The following is a 22,515-nucleotide window of genomic DNA, read 5'->3' on the forward strand; positions in this document are numbered from 1 at the left end:
GCTAGAAGGAAAACTAACAAACAGGAAGGACACCCACACCAAAACGCCATCAGTACGTCACGATCATCAAAGACCAGAGGCAGATAAAACCACAAAGATGGGGAAAAAGCAGGGCAGAAAAGCTGGAAATTCACAAAATAAGAGCGCATCTCCCCCTGCAAAGGAACGCAGCTCATTGCCAGCAACGGATCAAAGCTGGACAGAGAATGACTTTGACGAGATGAGAGAAGAAGGCTTCAGTCCATCAAACTTCTCAGAGCTAAAGGAGGAATTACGTACCCAGCGCAAAGAAACTAAAAATCTTGAAAAAAGAGTGGAAGAATTGATAACTAGAATAATTAATGCAGAGAAGGCCATAAACGAACTGACAGAGATGAAAACCATGACACGAGAAATACGTGACAAATGCACAAGCTTCAGTAACCGACTCGATCAACTGGAAGAAAGAGTATCAGCGATTGAGGATCAAATGAATGAAATGAAGCAAGAAGAGAAATCTAAAGAAAAAAGAAGAAAAATAAATGAACAAAGCCTGCAAGAAGTATGGGATTATGTAAAAAGACCAAATCTACATCTGATTGGGGTGCCTGAAAGTGAGGGGGGAAATGGAACCAAGTTGGAAAACACTCTTTAGGATGTCATCCAGGAGAACTTCCCCAACCTAGTAGGGCAGGCCAACTTTCAAATTCAGGAAATACAGAGAACGCCACAAAGATACTCCTCGAGAAGAGCAACTCCAAGACACATAATTGCCAGATTCACCAAAGTTGAAATGAAGGAAAAATCTTAAGGGCAGCCAGAGAGAAAGGTCGGGTTACCCACAAAGGGAAGCCCATGAGACTAACAGCAGATCTCTCGGCAGAAACTCTACAAGCCACAAGAGAGTGGGGGCCAATATTCAACATTCTTAAAGAAAAGAATTTTCAACCCAGAATTTCTTATCCAGCCAAACTAAGTTTCATCAGTGAAGGAGAAATAAAATCCTTTACAGATAAGCAAATGCTTAGAGATTTTGTCACCACCAGGCCTGCCTTACAAGAGACCCTGAAGGAAGCCCTAAACATGGAAAGGAACAACCGGTACCAGCCATTGCAAAAACATGCCAAAATATAAAGACCATCGAGGCTAGGAAGAAACTGCATCAACTAACGAGCAAAGTAATCAGTTAACATCATAATGGCAGGATCAAGTTCACACATAACAATATTAACCTTAAATGTTAATGGACTAAATGCTCCAATTAAAAGACACAGACTGGCAAACTGGATAAAGAGTCAACACCCATCATCTGCTGTATTCAGGAGACCCATCTCACATGCAGAGACATACATAGGCTCAAAATAAAGGGATGGAGGAAGATCTACCAATCAAATGGAGAACAAACAAAAAGCAGGGGTTGCAATACTAGTCTCTGATAAAACAGACTTTAAACCATCAAAGATCAAAAGAGACAAAGAAGGACATTACATAATGGTAAAGGGATCAATTCAACAGGAAGAGCTAACTATCCTAAATATATATGCACCCAATACAGGAGCACCCAGATTCATAAAGCAAGTCCTTAGAGACTTACAAAGAGACTTAGACTCCCATACAATAGTAATGGGAGACTTCAACACCCCACTGTCAACATTAGACAGATCAACGAGACAGAAAGTTAACAAGGATATCTAGGAATTGAACTCATCTCTGCAGCAAGCAGACCTAATAGACATCTACAGAACTCTCCACCCCAAATCAACAGAATATACATTCTTCTCAGCACCACATCACACTTATTCCAAAATTGACCACATAATTGGAAGTAAAGCACTCCTCAGCAAATGTCAAAGAACAGAAATTATAACAAACTGTCTCTCAGACCACAGTGCAATCAAACTAGAACTCAGGACTAAGAAACTCAATCAAAACCGCTCAACTACATGGAAACTGAATAACCTGCTCCTGAATGACTACTGGGTACATAACGAAATGAAGGCAGAAATAAAGATGTTCTTTGAAATCAGTGAGAACAAAATACAACATACCAGAATCTCTGGGACACATTTAAAGCAGTGTGTAGAGGGAAATTTATAGCACTAAATGCCCACAAGAGAAAGCTGGAAAGATCTAAAATGGACACTCTAACGTCACAATTAAAAGAACTAGAGAAGCAAGAGCAAACACATTTAAAAGCTAGCAGAAGACAAGAAATAACTAAGATCAGAGCAGAACTGAAGGAGATAGAGACACAAAAAACCCTCCAAAAAATCAATGAATCCAGGAGTTGTTTTTTTGAAAAGATCAACAAAATTGACAGACCGCTAGCAAGACTAATAAAGAAGAAAAGAGAGAAGAATCAAATAGACACAATAAAATGATAAAGGGGATATCACCACCGACCCCACAGAAATACAAACTACCATCAGAGAATACTATAAACACCTCTATGCAAATCAACTAGAAAATCTAGAAGAAATGGATAATTTCCTGGACACTTACACTCTCCCAAGACTAAACCAGAAAGAAGCTGAATCCCTGAATAGACCAATAGCAGGCTCTGAAATTGAGGCAATAATTAATAGCCTACCAACCAAAAAAGTCCAGGACCAGATGGATTCACAGCTGAATTCTACCAGAGGTACAAGGAGGAGCTGGTACCATTCCTTCTGAAACTATTCCAATCAATAGAAAAAGAGGGAATCGTCCCTAGCTCATTTGATGAGGCCAACATCATCTTGATGCCAAAGCCTGGCAGAGACACAACAAAAAAAGAGAATTTTAGACCAATATCCCTGATGAACATCGATGCAAAAATCCTCAATAAAATACTGGCAAACTGGATCCAGCAGCACATCAAAAAGCTTATCCACCATGATCAAGTCGGCTTCATCCCTGGGATGCAAGGCTGGTTCAACATACACAAATCAATAAACGTAATCCAGCATATAAACAGAACCAAAGACAAAACCACATGATTATCTCAGTAGATGCAGAAAAGGCCTTTGACAAAATTCAACAGCCCTTCATGCTAAAAACGCTCAATAAGTTCGATATTGATGGAACATATCTCAAAATAATAAGAGCTATTTATGACAAACCCACAGCTAATATCATACTGAATGGGCAATAACTGGAAAAATTCCCTTTGAAAACTGGCACAAGACAGGGATGCCCTCTCTCACCACTCCTATTCAACATAGTGTTGGAAGTTCTGGCTAGGGCAATCAGGCAAGAGAAAGAAATCAAGGGTATTCAGTTAGGAAAAGAAGAAGTCAAATTGTCCCTGTTTGCAGATCACATGATTGTATATTTAGAAAACCCCATCATCTCAGCCCAAAATCTCCTTAAGCTGATAAGCAACTTCAGCAAAGTCTCAGGATACAAAATTAATGTGCAAAAATCACAAGCATTCTTATACACCAGTAACAGACAAACAGAGAGCCAAATCAGGAATGAACTTCCATTCACAATTGCTTCAAAGAGAATAAAATACCTAGGAATCCAACTTACAAGGGATGTAAAGGACCTCTTCAAGGAGAACTACAAACCACTGCTCAGTGAAATAAAAGAGGACACAATCAAATGGAAGAACATACCATGCTCATGGATAGGAAGAATCAATATCGTGAAAATGGCCATACTGCCCAAGGTAATTATAGATTCAATGCCATCCCCATCAAGCTACCAATGACTTTCTTCACAGAATTGGAAAAAAGTGCTTTAAAGTTCATATGGAACCAAAAAAGAGCCCGCATTGCCAAGACAATCCTAAGTCAAAAGAACAAAGCTAGAGGCATCACGATACCTGACTTCAAACTATACTATAAGGCTGCAATAACCAAAACAGCATGGTACTGGTACCAAAACAGAGATATAGACCAACGGAATAGAACAGAGTCCTCAGAAATAATACCACACATCTACAGCCATCTGATCTTTGACAAACCTGAGAAAAACAAGAAATGGGGAAAGGATTCCCTATTTAATAAATGGTGCTGAGAAAATTGGCTAGCTATAAGTAGAAAGCTGAAACTGGATCCTTTTCTTACTCCTTATATGAAAATTAATTCAAGATGGATTAGAGACTTAAATGTTAGACCTAATACCATAAAAACCCTAGAGGAAAACCTAGGTAATACCATTCAGGACATAGGCATGGGCAAGGACTTCATGTCTAAAACACCAAAAGCAATGACAACAAAAGCCAAAATTGACAAATGGGATCTAATTAAACTAAAGAGCTTCTGCACAGCAAAAGAAACTACCATCAGAGTGAACAGGCAACCTACAGAATGGGAGAAAATTTTTGCAATCTACTCATCTGACAAAGGGCTAATATCCAGAACCTACAAAGAACTCAAACAAATTTACAAGAAAAAAACAAACAACTCCATCAAAAAGTGGGCAAAGGATATGAACAGACATTTCTCAAAAGAAGACATTCATACAGCCAACAGACACATGAAAAAATGCTCATCATCACTCGCCATCAGAGAAATGCAAATCAAAACCACAATGAGATACCATCTCACACCAGTTAGAATGGCAATCATTAAAAAGTCAGGAAACAACAGGTGTTGGAGAGGATGTGTAGAAATAGGAACACTTTTACACTGTTGGGATTGTAAACTAATTCAACCATTATGGAAAACAGTATGGCAATTCCTCAAGGATCTAGAACTAGATGTACTATATGATCCAGCCATCCCACTACTGGGTATATACCCAAAGGATTATAAATCATGCTGCTATAAAGACACATGCACACGTATGTTTATTGTGGCACTATTCACAATAGCAAAAACTTGGAATCAACCCAAATGTCCATCTGTGACAGACTGGATTAAGAAAATGTGGCACATATACACCATGGAATACTATGCGGCCATAAAAAAGGATGAGTTTGCGTCCTTTGTAGGGACATGGATGCAGCTGGAAACCATCATTCTCAGCAAACTATCACAAGAACAGAAAACCAAACACCGCATGTTCTCAGTCATAGGTGGGAACTGAACAATGAGATCACTTGGACTCGGGAAGGGGAACATCACACACTGGGGCCTATCATGGGGAGGGGGGAGGGGGGAGGGATTGCATTGGGAGTTATACATGATATAAATGATGAATTGATGGGTTCTGACGAGTTGATGGGTGCAGCACACCAACATGGCACAAGTATACATATGTAACAAACCTGCACGTTATGCACATGTACCCTAGAACTTAAAGTAGAATAAAAAATAAATAAATAAAACGAAAAAAAAGAAAAAAAAAATGCTCATCATCACTGGCCATCAGAGAAATGCAAATCAAAACCACAATGAGATACCATCTCACACCAGTTAGAATGGCAATCATTAAAAAGACAGGAAACAACAGGTGCTGGAGAGGATGCGGAGAAATAGGAACACTTTTACACTGTTGGTGGGATTGTAAACTAATTCAACCATTATGGAAAACAGTATGGCGATTCCTCAAGGATCTAGAACTAGAAGTACCATATGACCCAGCCATGCCATTACTGGGTATATACCCAAAGGATTATAAATCATGCTGGTATAAAGACACATGCACACGTATGTTTATTGCGGCACTATTCACAATAGCAAAGACTTGGAATCAACCCAAATATCCATCAGTGACAGACTGGATTAAGAAAAGGTGGCACATATATACCATGGAATACTATGCGGCCATAAAAAGGATGAGTTTGTGTCCTTTGTAGGGACATGGATGCAGCTGGAAACCATCATTCTCAGCAAACTATCACAAGAACAGAAAACCAAACACCGCATGTTCTCAGTCATAGGTGGGAACTGAACAATGAGATCACTTGGACTCGGGAAGGGGAACATCACACACTGAGGCCTATCATGGGGAGGGGGGAGGGGGGAGGGAGTAGGGATTGCATTGGGAGTTATACCTGATGTAAATGACGAGTTGATGAGTGCTGACGAGTTGATGGGTGCAGCACACCAACATGGCACAAGTATACATATGTAACAAACCTGCACGTTATGCACATGTACCCTAGAACTTAAAGTATAATAATAAACAATAAAGAAATAAATAAATAAATAAGAATAATAGTGCTAGTGTTAATCGAATACCTGTGTGCAGGAAAAAAATGAACCTTGTTCCTTACCTCACATTTAGCTCAAAGTGGGTTATAGGTGTAAACACAAAATGTAAAAGTATAAAACTCTTAAAAATGTAGAATATCTTTGTTTAATTAGGCAAACAGATTTTATATATAACAACAAAAATACAATCCATAAAACAAACAAAAAAAGGATAAACTGTACCTCATCAAAATTAAAAGCTTTTACTCCCTGAAAGACACTGTTAATGATAAGACAAGCCATAGACTGGAAAAAAAAATTTGCAAATCACGTATTTGACAAAGGGATTGTATGCATAATATTAAAAGAACTGCTATAAAAACATTATTAATATGAAAACCAATGCAATTTTAAAATGTGCCAAGAGTTGAACAGATATTTCATCAAATAAGATACACATATGGCAAGTAAACAAATGAAAAGATGTTCGGCATCATTAGTAATTAGGAAAACAAATTCAGACCATATTAGTTACCACTGCACACCTTTATCAAGCTCTTTTGGGGATGAGGAGCAAATATGAACTCTTATACCTCGCTGGTGGGAGTGCAAAATGGTAGAACCTCTTTGGAAAACAGCTTGTCATTTTCTTATAATGTTAAATATACTTTTATATCCCAGTAGTCCCAAATCCCACACTTTTACCCAAGAGAAAGGAAAACATAAGTTCACACAAAAACCTGTTTATAGCAGCTTTATTCAAAACTGTCAAAAACTAGAAACAACCCAAATATCTTTCATGTGATGCATGGATAAACTATTGTATGTTCATACACTGGGAAAACTCAGTAATAAAAAGAAAAAAAAAATTTCCACAAAAAACAACATGTATAAATGTCAGATACATTATGGCTAAATGAAAGAAGCAAAACTCCAAAGGTTACATATGATTCCATTTATATGATGTTCTAGGAAAGACCAAACTGTAGTATCAGAGAATAGATAAGTGGTACTAAGGATTAAAGGTTGCAGGGTGGGGGTTGACTAGCATCATGATGAAGGAATTTCTTTGCATGATGAAACTGTTACGTGTTTTATAATCATGGTTACATGACTCTGTTTTTCAAAACTCATAGCAGAACATTTACTATAAAGAATAAATGTATAACTCCCCCAAATTCTATTGCTTCCCATTAAAACATTTTAAAATGGGGAAGATCCCACTTTTTGATTATAATATATAAGATTCCAACTCCTTGACCCTCACTTACTTTAGAAAACTGGACAATTTGTCACAGAGCACAGTAAAAAGAAGTCCCAAGGAATACTCATTTACCATCACCCCTCCATATTTTTCTTGGCCAAATATTACTTCTACTTGTTCTCTGCTTTGGAAATGAATCATAACCTGAGTTCCCTGTTCTTTTTCTGAAACAGATGCCTTAAATTTGACACTTGATGTATACTTTCTGCTTTTTTTGGCTTCCCTCCACCCACAATTTTTTTTCTTACAATTTTTCTATTCTCTTTACTCATTCGTTCTCTTATTCAACAACAAATTTAGGCCCTGTGCTGGGGGCCCAGGATATGAGATTAATAAGGTATGCTTTCACATGAAACACAGTCTTGAAAGGTAGAAGAAGGACATATTAACAAATAATGGTGTGTACTAATGTCATCAAGTCATAATAGAAGTATATTAGCGAGCATGATGTAGTACAAAGGAGTAAATAATCTGTTTTTCTTGGATGAGTCAGGGAAGGCTTTACACGAGAAAGAGGCATAAAAGTACCTCAGATGAAAATTGCAATTCTTTAAAATGTCATCTGTGACTTTGATTATTTATGAACTGACTATTAGCCCACATAGATTAAGAAAAATAGAAAAATAGAAATTTAGCAGTAAAGTCATCAGAGACAACGTAAACTTCAGCTTGGTGACATGAGGATGGGATGTATTCGTGATTTTTGTGAAGTTTATATGGAAAATAACTGATTAAAATGAAAAAGTTAGCCAGGTGCAGTGGCTCATGCCTGTAATCCCAACACCTTGGGAGCCAAGGCGGGCAGATCACTTGAGCCCCAGGAGTTTGACACCCACCTGGGCAACATGGTGAAACCCTGCCTCTAGAAAAACAAACAAAAAAACAAAAACAAGCAAAAAACAAGAATTAGCTGAGCATAGTGGTGTGCATCTGTAGGCCCAGCTACTTGGGAGGCTAAGGTGGGAGGATCACCTGAGCCCAAGGAGACCAAGGCTGCAGTGAGCCATGATTGTGCCAGTGCACTCCAACCTGGACAACAGAGTGAGACTCTATCTCCAAAAGAAAAAAAAAGAAAAAGAAAAGAAAAAGCTGAATATACCAGACAAGTATAGACTGTGAATTAGAAATGTAGCATTTATTAAAGAAAAAATGATTAAATATAAGACACTGTTAAATTGCCTATAATTTAGTCTGCTAATTATACTTATTTAACATTTGGCTTGCTGACATTCAGTTTAGATTTTATATTGATTCTTAGCATTTTTTTCCAGTTATATTTGTGTACAACTAATTTTCCCCCCACAAGTTACTGTTCTCTACCCTTGTCAGTCTTTTGATTTTTCTTGACTATATCAGGCACATTCTACCACAAGGCACCACTGCACTGGCTGTTCGCTGTGTAAGGAGCACACTTCATCCAGTGTCTGAATGGTTAACACCCTCATCTGTTTGAAAACTACTCAATGAAGTTTAACCCTTCCACTATATTTTAAATGATAAATCACCTCCCCTCCTTTTAACCTCAAGCGCTCCTGACCTCTTTCCCCTGAGTTACATTAAGTCTTAACTTCTAACATATTACGTTATGTACTTATTATGATTATTGTTTATTATCTTTCTTCACCTCCACTAAAATGTAAGCTTTACTGGGGCTGAGATCTTCATCTGTTTTGTTCATTGGTGTATCCCAAATCTCTAGAGCAGAGCCTACGATATGGCAGAAACTCAGTCATTATTTGTTGAAAAATTGATGTAAGAGTAATATTTCCTATATTTTTTTCTGATAGGACTTGGATTTGGACTCTTAAAATGAGTTAGAGCTCCTGTGACTTGACATTTTAGAATTTCTCTAATCCGATTGAACTGTTATGATACCTAAGCATTGCTCAGGAACTCTGGCTTGAACCTCAAAGCTCTTCCTGACTTAGATGATAAACAGTTACCTCCCCATGAGGCCGTCTTTTGAAGTACAGTGTAAACACTGTTAGAAACAATGGATAATGATAAACCTGTTCATTTGGCTTTTGAGTTTTCTTTGTTCATTTTTGAAGATTTTCCAACTTTTGTTGGAAAATCTTGGTTTGAACACAAAATGAGACTTAAATTGTTTCTGTAGTAACATATGAACACAATTCATTCAATAAAATCCCATATACTCAGGCCAAAACGTGATACCAGAGATAAGAAATTGGCTCTTAAGGTCACCAGAGTTTGACTTTTAGACAATGGGAAAGGCCGCTCTGAGAAACACCAAGTTATGTACTTGGAAATTTAGGAAAGTTGAAGCAGATATTGTAGCTCAGAAAATCGTTGTATTCACGTAATTCTCGAAGCGTCCGGGGTTATGTATACCTTTGTAAATTTGATTTCGTGCTTTAAATTGCATATAGAATAAAACTAAACTCTATATTAATGTTTTATAATAAATTTAAGATTTGGGAGAAAATAACTACATAGATGCTAAAAACAGAGAGCTACACATTTTATATAATGCAATATATACATATATATACACATAATTTTGTTATTTTAATTTCTATTTATTTGGAAATGAAATTGAATATATTTTCATGTTTATTACTTTTTTTCATTTTCTTTTCATGACATTTTGCCTATTTATTTTGTGGAGAGAATTTTTAATTACCCTAGAATAGGAAAAAAACTATTATGTGGAACTAATTTTTATATAAACCCATTTTGATCAGTAGTGACCTTTTTTCTCCATTGATATTACTCTTCACATGTGATTACTGTTGGTAGTTTGTTATTTTATACTTACTTTTCATTTGAGACTTTATGATTTCTGTTTTAAAACATATGAAATATTTTTCTTATCTTAGTTCTGTAATGTTTTATATTGTTTTGAATGTCTAAAATTTTATAACACAATTCTCATATACTTGGTTCTGTTTGAGTCATATTATTGTAGCACTCTTAATTACTGTGTTTGTTATAGGTATTTCTTGGTGAACAAAATCTTATGTATATGTATTTATTTATAAGGAAATATAGGCAAAATGATCTTTATATTTTATAACCAAACTAGAATTTTCAAGAAATCATTTTCATTCCCCAATTTAAATATTAACTTATTTACAGAATTAGAGATTTATTAATGGTTCTAAACTTTGGTACACTGGGAAATTTTTCAGGTTTATTTTACATGAACGTCACTTTCAAAATCTCTTCAAATAAAATTATTCAAAATTTACATTTGGCTTCTGGGGAAGGGGGATTACCACAAAGAAGATGATATTATGAAAAGACTTAAATAAATTCTACTGTTGATAAAATTATCTGAGATATGTTTGAATGTCTTTTTTTTAATAAGAGAGTTACAGAAATGTTTTAGTCTACAATGTAATCCAATTTCATTTCTTTAACAGAAATTGATGATCTCTGCTGGTAGTTCGTGTTTATGTTTATTTATCTGTTTGTAGCCCTTTAAGTTTCTGTCAGAAGACTAACGGGACATTTCCAGTTTGACCTTGTGATTTTTGCAAATTGGTATAGAGCAATTTACAGTACTTGTAATGAGCAAGTCATACTTTATTTTTAATCATGGAAAATTGCTTTCTTATTAATTATGCTACATAATTCAACAGTTTTGCTTACTTTCTTGTGCTAATGTTGCTCATCTAAAGAAAGTAAATGTTTCTCATTTTATAGAACAAGGGAAAGATTGCACAATTTAGTGAACTTTGTTCATTTTAGGAGGGTTTCATAATAATAATCTCAGTTGCTACATCTTTCTGATATTCTAATTTCAATGAGTTATCCTTTTCAAAATAATTTTATGGTCTTGTTACCTCTTTTCCTTAAGGTGAACAATATCGCTGCACACTGCTTTGCTAGAAGTCTAATGATAAATTCCTATTCTGATGTATTATTTCTTTTTTCTTTTTTTTTTTTTTTTTGAGACGGAGTCTCGCTCTGTCGCCCAGGCTGGAGTGCAGTGGCCGGATCTCAGCTCACTGCAAGCTCCGCCTCCCGGGTTTACGCCATTCTCCTGCCTCAGCTTCCCGAGTAGCTGGGACTACAGGCGCCTGCCACCTCGCCCGGCTAGATTTTTATATTTTTTAGTAGAGACGGGGTTTCACCGGGTTAGCCAGGATAGTCTCGATCTCCTGACCTCGTGATCCACCCGTCTCGGCCTCCCAAAGGGCTGGGATTACAGGCTTGAGCCACTGCACCCGGCCCTGATGTATTATTTCTAATATATAGCCTAATTAAGAGTTGACTGAAGTATGTTAAAATTTTGAATGCCAAATATTTATGTGTGTTTGCATATACACTATATTTTTACTTTAAATCTCTGAATTTTTAAATAGCTCTCATAGATTTTTTTTTAATTTAAATTTTTTATAGAGACAGAGTCTCACTATGTTGCCCAGTCTGATCTCAAACCCCTGAGTTCAAATGATCCTCCTGCTTCCACCTCCTAAAGGGTCAGGAATATAGGTGTAAGCCACTGAGCCTGGGGCTTAGATTTCTTGGTATAAGAACCTAAGATGACCCTATAGTACAGATATATTTGATATAATTTAAAACATTTTAATAAAAATTAAAATTTTATTATCCATAAATTCAAATACTTTAATTTGATGAAGGGTATTTTCATTAATAGTTGTCACTGTTTCATTGATTGCCATTGTTCTTGTGATCTATATTTTTATTTTATTAAAAATTTTCTACATTTTCTTTTCTTTAAAGTTATGACCTTTAAACTTCACAAGATTTGCACTTGATGAACTTCAAAAGATTTGCACAATTTTGGTACTCAGTATTTTAAAAATTATTAAATCAATGAACAAATACTTTGTTTCTAATATATTAATACCTACCACCTACCTGTAAATGGCATTTTAAAGCAGTATTTTTAAAGTTTAAGAAAACTTATATATAGTACTACATTTTAACTTCAGAACCTGTTAAAAGATGAAAAATGCTGTGTAAAAGATAGTCTCATTGCTAGCTGAATTACAGTACTATAGCACTTTTAACTGTTGCTTCACTGAAAAATTTTTCTCATATATAAATACAAAGTGGAAGATTTTAAGCAACTCGCCTTAACAATGTTAGTAATAGAATATGTTCTATATGATACTGCCAATTTATAGACAAGACTTGTGAAAGTCTGAATTAGTTTTGTTTTACAAATGGTAATCCATTTACAGACCATTTTATCTAGGAGTCTTTTCCATAATCCATCTTGGTGCATTTATATAAAGATATCTACCTGCAACATTTTTAGAAAAAAATATATGTGCAGAGAGAGAGAAAAAAATAGAATAGATATAGCAAAAGCTAAATGCTTACTTTTTCTTAAGTGTTAAAATTCATTGATTATATCAATCACGATAGTGATTCAATGATCAAAGAAATGGAAATGAATGGAAAACAAAGTTGGAGCAAAATATAGAAGAGTAAATATCATATTTGTGAATTAGAAACATATTCAGTTTTATCATCAAGGCAAATTTATTTGTTTAAAACGGTGGCCAATAGTCTCTTCTGTGTGAGGGCTAATTTCAGTATTAATAAAATTATGAATCAATTATTTGATACGGAAAATTATATACTTTTTGGGTCAGTAAATGCTGTCTATCTTCAGTATTCAGTATAGAAGCATTCTTCTATTGCATATCCATCTCTGAGTTGATTCTGCCTTTGCCTGAAATTTCAGAAACTTACTCTTGAAATAACTATATGGTATAGTTATACTGTTGTATTTGAATGAATTTTGTTCTTGAGCAAAACGCTTTCTGAACCTGATTTATTTGGTCTTGTCCCAACTATTTTTCTAAGCTACATAATGGTAAATACTGTTTCACTTTCTTTTAACATTATATATTTTATAACAAAAGGTTCTGTTTCCATCTCAAATAAGAACCCTTCTACAAACAAGCCTTGGGCCACTTTGAAATAATGTGAGCTTTGTCATACACCTATTTTTTTAAAGAGCAGCGCTTCTACTTGCTAAGGATTTACATTTTATATAAAAAACATTTCTATTCCTTCCCATTACATATTTCACTACCTCATTTTTTTCCCCCTTCCTTCTGGGGTTGTCAGTGAGAACTCTAACCAACCAGGAAAACCAACTGACAAATTATCCTCCATCAGTCAAGTCCTACCCATCTCCTAAGGAGTAGGTCAGCTTGAAGCTACAGAGAACACTGATTGCTGGGTCTTGGTAGCTTTGTCTCTGGGCCTGCCTTTTCTCATCTGTAAAATGACAGCTGTTGAAATTTGAGTACAGATAGCTTGGAATATAGTGGATTGTTTGGTCCAGATATTTCTGGTTGCTTTTAACTTGTCTGGAATGGCTTAATTGTATTAAATTGTAATTAAAGCAATTAAATCCTACAAATAAGTGAAAAATTTAAGAAAATTTTCCCATAGTCTTTCACAGCCAAAATGAAAATCAGGACACAGAGGCTAGCCTACTAACAGCTTTTAAAAAACGTAACAAACATAATCTAGGCCAGGCATCGTGGCTCACAACTGTAATCCCAATGCTTTGGGAGACCAAGGCAGGATAATCCATTGGGCCCAGGAGTTCGAGACCAGTCAGGGCAATGTAGCAAGATCTGGTCTCTACAAAAAAAAACGTAAAAACATTAGCTAAGCCTGGTGACATGCACCTGTAGCCTTAGCTACTCACAAGACTAAGGCAGGAGGATCACTTGAGCCCAACAATTTGAGGTTGCAGTGAGCTATGAATGCATCACTGAGCTCCAGCCAGGGTAACAAAGTGAGACCCTGTCTCTTAAAAATCAAACACACACAAAAACCCCATAAATTGAGTTTCGTGCTATTTTCAGTAATTGTTTTTCACCGTATATGAGGGATTGGTTAATAAATGCCGTAAGTCTGGTCATGATATGCTTATTTGGTACATTTTTTGTAGTAAAATTTCTTTAAGTCAGATTTTCATGGAAATTGTTTTTACTTTGATAAGTTTTTAGATCTATAAATCACAAATAATATAGAGAACTTTGTTTTAGGACAGATAGTAAATATGGTTTAAACATTAGGAATTGATGTTATTTGCAATGAAAAGCATTCTATTCTGATATACATTTCAATGTTGAGAAATTTCATTTTTGTTTGTTGTAGTTATAGCAAAAACATTATGTTCTAATATAAGCTTTAACTAGTGTACCAAGTTAAAGATCCTTTTGGATATGTTTTTCCAAATTTAATATTTGTTTAAAATGTTATGGAAGTAAGAGAATAGAGTGAATGGTAGATGCATAGATGTGGCACAACTGTATGTATCTCCTTCCTTTCATTTTTCACGTCACATTACTAGCTGTATGTGTTTGTCTTGTATTGGTTTTATAAAGGATCTAAGTGTTTTGAAAGGTGTGGGACTATTTGCTATTGGAGATTTCAGTGTTTGACTATGAGAGAAGGAAATGTTATTTTTGGGGGAATGTTATTTCAGAAATTTGGCTTTGGAGTTTTCCCATATTATTATACTAGCAATTTCCAAAAAATACAGCAAAAATTTCTAGTACTTTTCCAGTTGGTGATTTGTTAAACAAGAATTGGAAGCTGTAACAAATAAAACAGTGTTTTTGATAGAGTAGGCATTTAGTCAACGTTGGTTAAACTGACAAATATTTTATATAATATCTAAGTGCTGCTCTCATACAGGGAGAAAACATAAAAGTTTTAACAATTCTTAGGCAAAAAAAGAATGGCTACATTTCAAAATGTATTTGTTTATAACTTTTAGAAAAGTTAACATTTAAAAATATGTATTTATTTTTAAAGTTGGAAATTTTCTGAGCCATATTGTCCCAAAGTGAGTGATTTTTTTCCTAACCAATCTTGTAAGTTCTGAGGTGCATAGCCAGCAAGTTCAGTCAAGCCGTTGCTCATCTTTGAGGTCTATTATACTGATCAGTTTATTATATCTAAGAAAGAATGATAGAGGTAAAAGTAAACAGGGAACAATTTCTGCTCACGTATTTCTATGACTTACAGACACCTTAGCCTCTCCAATACAGTAATCTACAAGGAACTAGCTTTGTTTAGGTGCCAAGTGTAACTCATATTTATCTTAACAGAGTTCATTTATTTAGTAGGTAAAAGTAGTGGTTACTGCTTCAAAATTATATGTAGCCATCTTAGTTGGGCTATTCAGTTTGGAATTGTAAACATGATGGCAGGTTTCTTAAATATCTGTGTGTTGTTGTTGTTATTTTTTTTAAAGAGATTTCCCAAAGTTGCAGATGGCTGGCTCATCTCCAAATACCTCTTCAAGGTACTCTATGCTGGTGATGTCTCCCGCCACTGAGCTGCACGGGAGCATGGAATTGACTTTCGGGGGAGGGCTGTATCAGTTAAGTGATCTTTTTTAGTACATTGCATGGGTTTTGTGAAGCTTTCTTTTTTGTGTGTTTTTGTTTTTTTAAATCCAGAGGGCACAAGTAGGCTTATGCTAAATTTTAAAATTAAAATCTTGTAAATCCACACAATATAATAACCTATTTACTTTTTAAATGCTGTATAATAATAAATATTACATGTGTAGTAGAAGCTAAGGGAAGCTGTATGAATATTCCAGTCTCAGTAAAACATAGATGTGGCCCTATAAACAATAACTGCTTTTTCATTCTTGAACCATTAGTGGGAATGTATTTCTTAGTTTCCTTTCTCCCAGGTAGAATGCATACCTTTACTTACTTATTCAAAACTTTTTTTAATTGAATTTCTTCTATATGCAAACACTGCTGGACCTCTGTACTTATGATCTAGCTTTCTATATTTTTTGCTTGGAAAAGCAATATAGTCATTATTTTTAAATAGTAGAACAAAGGAGAAAAAGTAAAAAACAAATGTCATTTCCTTAATTTTCATTCCCACAATTAATCCTTTCAAGCAATTCTGTTTTATGTTCTGTACCTATAGTCTTAATCACTACTGACACACGTTATACTTGATTTCTTCAGGGGTACACATTTATGTGTAGCTCTCTGTGTGGACTTCAGCCGTCATGTACGATTTCATTCCACCAGTACTTTAAGCCTTATGTTAATAATGCTGGTGGAAGGAAAAAAACAAAACGTTTGTTCTCCATTTCAGAGAGAGTAAAATTACTGGGATAAAAAAGTCTATTAAATTGATTCAATATTCAGATTTTTGCTGAACCTGGTCATCTTAATCTTTTTGTTTTGGAAAATTAAGAGTTGACTAATTGTTATGGTAGAGACACATACTTTAGATTTTTGTATATGTTTGTGATAAATTCCTTACTAGTGAGCTAGACATTACATTGTCAATACCAAAGGAAAATAGTTACATTTTGTAGGTGAGTAACTGATTCATAGTGCCTAAATGATATACTTGAAGTGTCCTGTAAGTAACATGTAGAACTAGCAATGTAAGCACAATTCAGTATCTAATGTAGATTCTGACTTCCTCAGATTCAATTTAAAGTGTAACTAATTATTTTTAGGTATTTATAATTGTTCTATTTTTTAGAACATTAATTGAGATTTTAGTTAGAAAATGGATCAGTGTCATAATTTTACCTTCAAAGCTGGATGTTCTAATAAATATAAACCTCAACTAATAATAGTACTTTTTTAAAGGAAAAGTTTCTGACCTTTTACAGAAATGGAAATTTTCTGTTTGATAAAATAGTGGATAATATTAAACTGGCTTTTATAAATTAGCAGTAAGAAACTTGGGATTGCTGCTACAAAGTTGAAAGTGAGAAGTCCACAAGTTTTTAAAAGGAACCAATTTTCTTTAAATATCTGAAAGCTTTTTCAGTGACATCAGAGTGGTTTATTAAAATGTGGTAGGACTATCTTGTCTTTTGTTGATTGTCTAGATGAATAGCAGCTCAAAGGTAATAGTCTTTAATATTGTCAAGTAGGTGATATATTTTAACTCTAACAGAACTTTCATTTGTGAAATCAGTTTTTCATTCACTGTTTACATAGCTAAGCACTACTACTAAAGGTGGGGAGATAAGTCACTTAAGAGATTCACTTATATTTTTATTATATTGTGAAAAGATGATGTGTCAGCTACTGCTTAGTAGAGAACCACTTTAGAAAATTTAGAAAATTTAATTTCTGTTCTTAGAAGGTCTTATTCTCGCCATAAAATAAGACACAAACAGAACACAGACATATTGCAGAGTGTAAATGGATAACTCACTTAAAGAGTATAGAAGAGTAATTTTAGAGTAACATTGGACCCTAGAGATGACAGGCAATTTTTGGGTCCGGAAAGATAATCACATAGCTGGTCAGTAACAGATTGTCTTTTAGTCTAGCAAACTTTTCACCATTTGTTTCTATGCCTAAAGATGAATAGAGTTGGATTGATGGGATGGGAATACATTTTAAAAAGCTTGTTTAACTTTTTCATTGGTAAAATGTTAACTTCCAAGAACACTTATAATTGAAAGCATGTTGTATACCTATATTCACTGAGATCTTTAAAGAGAATTCTGTTATTGACAGCATATCTCATCTTTGGAATAACATTTCTTCAAGATACAGAGTAGTCAGTTTCTTGCTATATGATTGTCTATGATTATTTTTGAAGGAAGTCAAAGTATTTGGGGAGTGGTATTACTTCAATATTTATTTTTAAAGGCATGAGTAGCTTATAGCTTTGTTTTTTAATTTTCCTGTTAAATACAGGTTATAGACTTTTACTAGCAGTTAATCTGTATTTACATAAAAGTGATGTTCAAATAATATCACAGATAACTCATTGAACACATCTGTTATATTGAACTAAATTAAACCTTTTCTGTAGCTGCAGAAATTATTTAATTATTTAGGTGAAATCCTAGGATATACAGACAATTTACATGAAAGCTTGTTTGGAGGTTCTAGCAAGATAATTTACCTTCTCTTGAAGAATATCTTTCTGAATGTGAAAAATTCAGTGTCTTGAGTTAAGAGCTTCACTTTGGAAATGATGCACATGGAAAAGGAAGGATACCAGAATCAAGCCAAGTCATCTCACATCTAATTTGTAGAGCAGATAAACGTGTTATGAAGATCTTGCCAGTTGATTTATGGCCCTGCAAGTCGTGATGATATGCCATCCTGTCAATTGCTTAGCTTCTCAGTTTGTAATCTGGGAAATCTTTTCATTATCTTTTGGGTAAAAGTCCTTGTAGATAGTGTGCCCTACCTATAGCAGGAGTTCCAAGGATTTAGTGCCCACTCCTTCTCTGCTTAACCTAACTCTAGTTTTCTAGTTTTTCTGTCTCTGTTTTCTCTCCTTCAAAACAGGGCTTTTTTTATACTCTTTGGTTTTCAACAGCTCTACTTCGAAACATCCTACAAATTATTTTCTTCAGCCATCTGAAACTAAAGAGAAGGCTTAAAATAACATTACAGAAAAGCAAACCATGCCCTATGCCAAAGTCCTGGACCCTTGTACATTTCCTTAAAAAGGAAAGTCTTCTTGTTCATGGGCAACCTATGCTTTATCTTTCCCTGTGGTTACCTATCTGGATTACCACTATAGGTGGTTGCCATTGGCTAATAAAATGTTGTATTTTCCCTTGCCTATTTCTCTGACTTCTCTTTCCCATATTGTCTTTTTAGAGAGACTTAAACTCGCCACAGAATCTTGGTGATACTCTTTCCTTAATATTCTTTCCAGTGTGTAGTACTTCATTTCTTGAAGAAAGTCTGGCAGCTGTAGCTCTCATTTTGAAATTATAGAATGATCCCAAATAATAGAAGGCAAGGAAAATGAGTTGAAGTTAGAAACATTTGAGGAAGTAACTTTACAATGGTTGATGATGGGAGTAAAGTTGGATTAGGGAGTAAATTTGGAAGATTTCTCTAGATTCCAAAGCAAGTAATGTGAAGAATTTAACTTTGCATCTCATTCCTACTTCATTTCGTGATGCAAGGAGAGCTTGGTCCCTGTAACTACTTGTGTGATTACAGTAATAACAATAGTAATAATTAACACTTATTTTGAATTTAGTATGCACTAGACTCTTTGCTACTTGCTGCACATACATGGTCTCATCTAATCCTTACAACAGTACTATCCAGTAGGTGCTATCATTATTTTCAATTTACAGAAGAGGCCCAGACTCATAGAGTGAACCTAAGTCATTTTTTCAAGATCCTGTAGCTAGAAAGTGATCTAGTTCAGGTCCACCTGACTCAAAGACCATGTTCTTAACCACCAGTCACCCTGCTTCCCCTCCAAATGGCTAACAAATTGATGACATGAAAAGTGCCCTAGAGACAAACTATACTGAGGTATTATACCGGGAAATTTTTAGTTAAAAGAAGAAAGGGAGCAGAAGAAAGTGATGGAGAGAGATTAAGAGGGAGAAATCTGTCAGTTTATATTTGTAAGTAGCAAAATTTTATTTTATTTTTTATTTATTTATTTATTTATTTTTGAGATGGAGTCTCGCTCTGTCACCCAGGCTGGGGTGCAGTGGTGCAATCTCAGCTCACTGCAAGTTCCACCTCCTAGGTTCACGCCATTCTCCTGCCTTAGCCTCCCAAGTAGCTGGGACTACAGGTGCCCGCCACCACACCTGGCTAATTTTTTTTTGTATTTTTAGTAGAGAGGGGGTTTCACCATGTTAGCCAGGATGGTCTTGATCTCCTGACCTTGTGGTCCACCAGCCTGGGCCTCCCAAAGTGCTGGGATTACAGGCGTGAGCCACCGCGACAGGCTGCAATATTTTATTTTTAAAGAGGCATTGAATTGTATGGTTACTTGAATAAAGATTTATAGATGCATTTGTTTTTATTTATATAAAGAAAAATATATTTGTGCAAAATATTTGATGTTTGTAATCACGCAAACACTAGCAGACTGTTACCAAACTATTGCTATAAAAAGATACTAATTGGATTTTTTTAAATTAATTTTTTGTGTTCTTTGCAATTAAGATTATCTGTGTTGTGCTGATTTATCAACTTAATTTTTCAACAAATATTTATTGAGTGCCTACTGTGAGCCAAGCAAGCACTGTGTCAAGTGTTAGAGATTGATCTAAAATAAGAAAAAATTCCTGTCTTAGTGATCTTACCGCCTAGTATGTGAAATAATCAAGTAAAGAAATAATCTTGAGGAGAAGTAAGCACAGGGTGCTGTGCCAACAGAGGGACTGGCTGTTGGGATCATGCATGGGTTTCTGGAAGAGGAGGCCTTTAAAATGCCCTGAATAATGAATAGAAGTTACCTATCATGACTTGTAGGATTTCTATTGGTTAATTAATAATAAGTACATCACTAGAAATACTAGAGGGAGATTTTTAAAAATTCAAATGGCTACATCTTCCCCTAAAGATTTTGATTATTCAGTTTGTGGGGAGGCTAGACATGAGTATTTTTTAAAAGTAGTCCAATTATACTAATGTTCTGCCATGGTTTGGAACCACTCAGATATTATCTCAGACATTGGTCCTAAAATGGTGCTTTCTGACAAGAACACTTCTTGATGTTGCTGCAGAGAAGTAATTACTGAGGAAGGGAGGATTTAAAATACATTATTAATTCATGATGATAAAAGCACTTATTTCAAAATATAAAAGCAAATCTTTCTACATGAAGATTAAACAACTTTCCTAGGGAAGACTAGTCGTTCTAGACAACTAAAGAAAGTATTAAGATGTCTCTCATATTCCACTTAAAAATACTGAGTGTAGAAAATGTTTCCTGTGAAACTAATATTCGGAGTCCTGCATAGAATTTTTTTTTTGACAGAATCCTGCTCTGTCGCCCAGGCTGGAGTACAGTGACTCAATCTCAGCTTATTATAACCTCCACCTCTCGGATTCAATGATCCTCCTGCCTCAGCCTCTCTCAAGTAGCTGGGATTACAGGCACGCACCACCACGCCCAGCTCGTTTTTGTATTTTAGTAGAGATGGGGTTTCACCAGGTTGGCCAGGCTGGCCTCGAACTCCTGGCCTCAGGTGATCCACCCACTTTGGCTTTCCAAAGTGCTGGGATTACAGGCGTGAGTCACCATGCCTAACCTACATAGAAATATTAATACTAATATAACCTATGCACAATAGAACATTTAGTCATGAACGGATACATAGTTAGCCAAATCTGAAAGGTTACAAGTTTTTCATGAGTTCTTAACTGAAAGAGAGCAAACAAATGACAGTTAAAGGGGAGCTTTATAGATGAGAATGGTTGGGTAGGTGGTTATGCATTATTAGTGAATATAGGATGCTAATTGATTTTATTTATTTATAAAGCAAACCACACATTGTATACCCTTTTTGAAGTATCCTTATGAAGAGAAGAAAAGAATTATGGTGGTGGGTTTTTTTTTCTGTTTTTCTAAGTAGAGAAAGGTTTAGAATTCAACTGATGACATTTATTAATGCTTAACTAGAAGTGCAGGAAGGTTTCCTGTGTGCTGTTTAAATGACTGTATTAGATAATAGGATGTTAAATGGCAGGATATTTCTAGTGTCTAGTCCCTTTCATTTAGTTTGGTTTTATTGTTGACAAACTGTGATCCAGACTCATTAAGTAAATTAAGTAAATTTTCCAAAGTAACACCACTAGTTAAAGATAGAATAGGACTAGATTTGAGGCTTTTTAACACTTAGATTGGTGGTGCCCTTGCCAATATAGCCCACTATATTACCTTTATTTTTCAGAATTTTATTGTTCTTGCATTTTCAAGTCTAATTTTACTTTTTAAAATTTTGTATCATAATTTGTCTCCTGAAGGTCAAGTAACGTGGTTTGGTTATGAAAGTCCTCGTAGTTTCTGGGACTATATCAGAGTGGCTTGCCGGAAAGTTTCACAGAATTGTATCTGCAGCATTGAAAATATGGAAAATGTCAGTTCTTCTAGAGCTAAGGTAAGACATTAGTCAGAGACTCATTTCTATTTTTTTTTTTCATTGCATGTATTTGGAATAGCAGGAAGGTGTGAAGCTACTTATGAATTTCCTTTTCTTAAGAAGCATAATAAAATACTTCCTGTTCTGCGATGTTTCTACATTTCTTGAATTATCTAAACTAGTGGCTCTCAAATAATGTTCAGCAGAACCCTGAAGATGTCCAAGACCCCTTCTTTAATGGGTACATGATGACAAAAGTATTTTATATAATATCAACATGTTATTTGCCTTTTCCCTTTCATTGTGTTGACATTTGCACTGCCAATACAGACATAATGGTGGATAAAACTGTTGGAACCTTAGCA

At 35.1% G+C, this 22,515-nt stretch overlaps 2 protein-coding genes across 5 annotated transcripts in view; one reads left to right on the forward strand and one right to left on the reverse strand.

Annotated features, from left to right (window-relative positions):
• Positions 1-22,515, reverse strand: part of ABCB1 (ATP binding cassette subfamily B member 1) — a 220,523-nt gene that overhangs the window by 185,437 nt on the left and 12,571 nt on the right. The gene's annotated exons all lie outside the window — the stretch shown is intronic.
• Positions 1-22,515, forward strand: part of RUNDC3B (RUN domain containing 3B) — a 205,555-nt gene that overhangs the window by 56,477 nt on the left and 126,563 nt on the right. For 2 of the 4 annotated variants that reach the window (XM_033193874.1, XM_033193877.1), the window contains exons 3-4: positions 15,536-15,586; positions 22,035-22,168. In XM_033193874.1, coding sequence (XP_033049765.1) covers positions 15,536-15,586; positions 22,035-22,168 — 185 coding nt within the window. The remainder of the gene's footprint in view (positions 1-15,535; positions 15,587-22,034; positions 22,169-22,515) is intronic. The other 2 variants (XM_033193876.1, XM_033193878.1) reach the window with 1 other exon arrangement.

Source organism: Trachypithecus francoisi, unplaced genomic scaffold (assembly GCF_009764315.1).
Source record: "Trachypithecus francoisi isolate TF-2019V2 unplaced genomic scaffold, Tfra_2.0 Lachesis_group4, whole genome shotgun sequence".
Lineage (NCBI taxonomy): Eukaryota > Metazoa > Chordata > Mammalia > Primates > Cercopithecidae > Trachypithecus > Trachypithecus francoisi.